Source organism: Liolophura sinensis, chromosome 13 (genome assembly GCF_032854445.1).
Source record: "Liolophura sinensis isolate JHLJ2023 chromosome 13, CUHK_Ljap_v2, whole genome shotgun sequence".
Lineage (NCBI taxonomy): Eukaryota > Metazoa > Mollusca > Polyplacophora > Chitonida > Chitonidae > Liolophura > Liolophura sinensis.
The window spans coordinates 17,100,025-17,106,024 of record NC_088307.1 but is presented as its reverse complement, the minus strand read 5'-3'; the positions used below and the strand labels follow the sequence as shown (position 1 = coordinate 17,106,024).

Genomic DNA, 6,000 nt, shown 5'->3' with positions numbered 1-6,000 from the left:
TTGACAATGATATTATAAGCCATGTACTATTGATTGTCAAGCAATTTCTCCAATACAAATCATCCTGGGGACTTTACAAGATGTAGCAATGTAATTGCTTATGTTTAACACATGGCTGTATCAGCCCATAGTCAATAGGTATGTGGTCGTACCAGTCCATAGTCAATAGGTATGTGGTCGTACCAGCCCATGGTCAATAGGTATGTGGTCATACCAGCCCATGGTCAATAGGTATGTGGTTGTACCAGCCCATGGTCAATAGGTATGTGGTTGTACCAGCCCATGGTCAATAGGTATGTGGTTGTACCAGCCCATGGTCAATACATATGTGGTTGTACCAGCCCATGGTCAATAGGTATGTGGTTGTACCAGCCCATGGTCAATACATATGTGGTTGTACCAGCCCATGATCAATAGGTATGTGGTTGTACCAGCCCATGGTCAATATATATGTGGTTGTACCAGCCCATGGTCAATACGTACGTGGTTGTACCAGCCCATGGTCAATACGTATGTGGTTGTACCAGCCCATGGTCAATACATATTTGGTTGTACCAGCCATATGTGGCTGTACCAAGGTCAATACATATGTGGTTGTACCAGCCCATGATCAACAGGTATGCGGTTGTAACTGCCAACAACCGAAATATGGTTTCTGAAAAGCTTATGCCAGCTACGTACATAAATCAGTCACAATTTTAACCAGCTTAAAGGGAAAGAGACCAGAAAAACATTGGTTAAAGCTAACTTATTGAGTGTGATATACTTCAAAGTTCCAGCAAACTTCAACTGGCTTACAGCTCCTGGCTCCTATATTACACAGCATTACACAGAATCCAGCATGCTGGGTGACCTCATCAGACTCCTGATAATGCCTCTTGTGAGGTTCTCATTCCAACTTGATTCCTGACTCAAACTAAAACACTAGTAAAGGCAATTACAGGAACCATCGTTTTACAATTACAGGAACTAAAAAATGAAAAACAGTCGACACACAGCATCTTTTGAACAGTATTGACTGAATAACAAATGGTGGGAAAAAATACCTCTTTATCTTTGGTAAACTACGCAAGGGGGTGAAGTCGTGTATCATATTTGGTATAAAAGTCTGCAAAAATAAAGCGAATGCCAAGCACATTTTTCTTTTTTATTGTTTTTAAACACTTATGTGAATTGAAAACCAAACATTCTTTGCTGGCTGCTCCTCATAATATTTTTGTGAAACACGCATATCTCAGACGTGAGCTAAGAAAGTTACTGTCGCTTAAACAGAACAGACACCTCGAGAACACATTTCAGAATGGTGCCTGCACACATGTATATTCAAAAATGAAAATTATGCTTATTAATACAAAAAAATGTTACACAAAATTATGAAACAAAAAATATGAAAAATCATGGAAAAAATACTGAAAGATTCAGGGACTAACAGCAGCTGTGAAAGAAGCCATATGAAAACTACAAATATATATAAATATGAAATAAGACAAAACAGAAATTAAAAAATAAAACTGTTGAAAAGAAAATTTTCATTTAAATACATGTATATGGAGAATGACAAGCATTATTTGGTATGTAAATCCAAACTATAATGCAACATTTTAAAAAAGAAGTAAATCGGTTACATAGAGGACAAATCATCCTCCTGTGAGCAATGCCAACAATAATGTTTCTGCAAATATATATACAAAGCCTGCATATACCTAAAATAATTGAAAACTAGAATACTTTTTTTTTCTCGAATTTCACATCTGTGCATATATGTGATCAAGCCATAAGGTTAAATACTTCAGGCACGCATCTAAATTATTTACAAGGATTGCCACTAAGGAGAATACTGAGTAAGTACCCAATGAAAAAACTTTGCAATCACCAATCTGTAATACCACGATAAACTTTCAGATATAGATATCAAACCAATTGTAAATTGCTATCCATAGCATGTGACGTATGTACTAAAAGCTGCCACAATACAGATGAAAAAGATCTAGCTTTTCTTTTCTCAGCTGTACATTTTTGTGAAATACAGTTCATTCTTTCTCTGTTGAACCACAAATATTCATCTGAAAAAGTGATTCTATGTCAAAATTTTGTGATTAAACAGGGGAGATAACCTAGCAGACGATATTATTAGTATTACAGCAGTATTACAGCTCAAAGCAAGCCTGATTTAATACTTTTAAATTGGTGTTTTTACGCCGTACTCAAGAATATTCAACTTTTTAGACGCCGCCCAGCATTGTGGTGGGAGGAAACTGTGCACAGAAAACCCTGAATTAACAGCTTTCTGACACAAATCCACACAAAACCGACCCCGTGGGAGAGAAGTCAAACCATTCAATGTCTTTGAATATAGAGAGCACTACAGAAGATCAAAAAAAAATTGATAAAATGAAACAAATTTTGACGAGTGTATTGAGCACAGCAAAAAACTATGTGCACGGAATGACCATAAACCCATTTCAAGTCCATTTCAACCATGGCATCACGTTACTAGTAGAAATGTTTCTTTTCCAGACTTGGCTTGAAATTTGGACATGGATCAAATATGTACGCATGAATGAAATTTTATACCTGCATTTTCAAATTTTAGAGTTATACATTAAAACCAGGGAAGCCACACATTGTTGCTCACATTGAGCATTTCTTAACATTACACGAAGCGTTGTGAGTGCCTCATCGCGATCAATAAAACCATATTTACTGGAGATTCTTATGGATGCTTAACATTTAAAACTGACCTAAAACAGTTAAACCTTGTCACATTTAGCGGCAATAATATTAAGTAACATAGATTTTCATTAGTATATGGCAAGCTTCAGTATGCTATTAGAAAACATCACATGCTGACAGTGTTTTAAAATGTAAAAACAACATTTGATCCTTCTAGAAAGATTTCAAAAATGCCAATCCTTCTGGTCCACAGTTGAAAGGACATTAATGCATACCACGCTATCACTGACAAAATATAAATACATACTTGAACACGAAATGAGATTACATGACTTTTTATAAAGCTTGTACATGTACATAAGACCAGGTATCCTTAAAGGGAGGTAACCATGATCCTGCCAGGGGAGATAACTCACACCACAGGCAGCCCCCAGCAGGTCACAGACCTGTCAGCACTGGTCGTCACAAAAGCCAACTGGGAAGGATGCCAGCGACACTGGATGACCTTATCCTTGTGTTCTGCAACAACAACGCTCGGCAATGGACGCAGCAAATCTCCTGATAACAGAGGAAAAAACGAAGGTAAATACTAAATTGAGTCTTTCTTCACTGTTTAAAGATTTATGTTTGTTCATGTTCATGACATTATAGTTTAACCACAATCATTTCGAGCATTATTTATGCAAAGATAATATAGGCCAATATAGGAAGAGGTGGTCCCAAACACCCACCATACAGAAATTAATTACAATGCACTTTTAGGGATCCCAGCCAACTTTGGACAAAACATATAAGAATCTGACAGACTGGAGGTATGCTGGAAATTTTTGGAAAAAAATTAGCATTTTTTTTAGGAACAGAAAGCAAAGTAATACCCAAATTGTATATTTGCAATGGTCTCCACCACCCCTTACAGACACTGCCACACCTTTTCTACTCACAGCTAAGCAAACATACACATGAGAAATGAAGACATAAAGCTGATAACAAGTCTTGCATCAATTCTGGTGGACCTGGCAAATGATCTCATACCATCATGATGAGAAGGATTTACACAATGCCTCAGTCAGGCACCTGTCTTTTGTAACACTTTTACTATTAATGTAAACAGGCACCTGTCTTTTGTAACACTTTTGCTATTAATGTAAACAGGCACCTGTCTTTTGTAACACTTTTGCTATTAATGTAAATAGGCACCTGTCTTTTGTAACACTTTTGCTATTAATGTAAACAGGCACCTGTCTTTTGTAACACTTTTGCTATTAATGTAAACAGGCATTTGTCTTTTGTAACACTTTTGCTATTAATGTAAACAGGCACCTGTCTTTTGTAACACTTTTGCTATTAATGTAAACAGGCACCTGTCTTTTGTAACACTTTTGCTATTAATGTAAACAGGCACCTGTCTTTTGTAACACTTTTGCTATTAATGAAAACAGGCACTTGTCCTCTGTAACACTTTTGCTATTAATGTAAACAGCCAAAACTCTAGAAATGAGGTAAATTCTGGTTTATCACTAATATTTGCAATGTTCTAGCACAAAGACAGAAATGGCTATGCAGCTTTTGTTTCCCTTCCATGTTGATTACTGTCATATAAGTGAAATATTCTCCAATAGGGCGTAAAACACCAATCAAATAAATAAATAAATAAACAGACCACTCACCATGAAGGTCAGTCAGAACGACCTTGTGGTCATACGACCCAGTGAGCAGATAGAATGCATTCATGGAGAAGCGTGCGGAACGCACTTCCCCTGTGTGAGGTTTGAACGTCTGCACGGATCTCGCCCCGCGGATGTCATACAGCATCACGCAAGAGTTCTCTAAACCTGAAGCCAGCAATCGACCAGACGGATCCACGCAGACCGAGGCAAATGCTGATCCTGAAACATGGATAATAGACATGTTTCAATACAGAAAACAGGATAAGGTAAATGGTATGGCAACAAACTTTGCTGCAGCTTAAGTGAAACATGGCCACTCTCGCTGCAAGTGGTAAATGCACGTTCCGTGATAATATTATACACCCGTGAGAAGAAATATTTTGCAAACATTTTCCAGGACCTAATACCCTATGTTTTCCAGCAATATCAAAGCAAAATGTGACAATTAATAGACGCTATTTTGGTTGCTTATTCGTCAATCCACTGTTGAGTATGATGCATATAATATTTAAAACTAAAAAAAGCAAGTCTTGAGGTACTTAAAAACCATTATAAAGGTTTAAAAATTTCAAGATTTCAAGAATCTTGCTCGTTTCTTTATTTCACTGTGGTTAAATGCGGGACTTAAGAACATTTCACATCAGCAATAAGTTCTCTGGGGACATGATGCAGAGTGCCCAGAAATTAAATACAATTAACATGTGTAAGCTGTGAGTGTCACATCACACTTAAAAATCTACATGGAGGTGGTCCCAGGCTGGGCATTTTTAGATGCGAATAAATGTTATTGTATATCACTACAGGGGAGATAACACTACATGACCGACCTGGAGGTGGTCATGGCCTGGGCATTTCTAGATTCAAATAAAATGTCATCTTAAATCACTACAGGGGAAACAACTCTACATGACTGACCTGGACGTCATCCTTTCCTGGGCATTTATAGTTTCAAATAAAATGTCACCATATATTACTACAGGGGAGACAACTCTACATGACTGACCTGGAGGTGGTCCTGGGCTGGGCACCACTGTGATGGCAGCAGGTGCTCTCAGGTCCCAGAACCTAGCTGTCTTATCCTGGGAGCCGCTAACAAACATACAACCTCCCCAGGTGTGTAACGAGTAGATGTGCCCTACAGGGGAGATAAATAAAAACATCGTTAAAAAGGAAAGACAACACTAGACAAAATGAATACATGCATCAATAAGTATCCAACACGAAATTTGAAAAGCATAATCCATGATGTAGTACAACCAAGATTTCGCAGTTGAAAGTATGCAAAATCAGGTACAATGGGACAATTGACAGCCCCACCATGTGATCAGTTTTAACCAATCTGGCGCGAGATGTTTCTCCAACCCGAGAACGCAGCTGTTTCTGCCTGTATCATCCCAACCCTGTTTTGCCTTTTAACCACATGACTGTTGGGAACGAGTAACAGGACATCGTGTTTCCAATTGCTCTAACATGGAGCATTCCATTGTCTCATAAATATTCCTGATTAAAGATGATTTCTAGAGTTACCAATAACGTCAGAAAATAATGATGTGGCCGTTTAGGTCTGTTTCCAACCTTTTGCCAAAATAACCGAAGTTATATTACATGTCTTTGTTGTTTTTTCTTTTCAAAATTTATTATATATTTAATTAGAGTTTTA

At 37.6% G+C, this 6,000-nt stretch overlaps 1 protein-coding gene across 4 annotated transcripts in view; it reads right to left on the bottom strand.

The window, feature by feature from the left end:
* Positions 1 to 602: 602 nt before the first annotated feature.
* Positions 603 to 6,000, bottom strand: part of LOC135480189 (WD repeat-containing protein 47-like) — a 27,986-nt gene continuing 22,588 nt past the window's right edge. For all 4 annotated transcript variants that reach the window (XM_064759953.1, XM_064759954.1, XM_064759956.1 and 1 more), the window contains 3 exons: positions 5,344 to 5,475; positions 4,341 to 4,559; positions 603 to 3,231 (listed from right to left, as the gene is read on the bottom strand). In XM_064759953.1, coding sequence (XP_064616023.1) covers positions 3,086 to 3,231; positions 4,341 to 4,559; positions 5,344 to 5,475 — 497 coding nt within the window. In that variant the 3' untranslated portion in view covers positions 603 to 3,085. The remainder of the gene's footprint in view (positions 3,232 to 4,340; positions 4,560 to 5,343; positions 5,476 to 6,000) is intronic.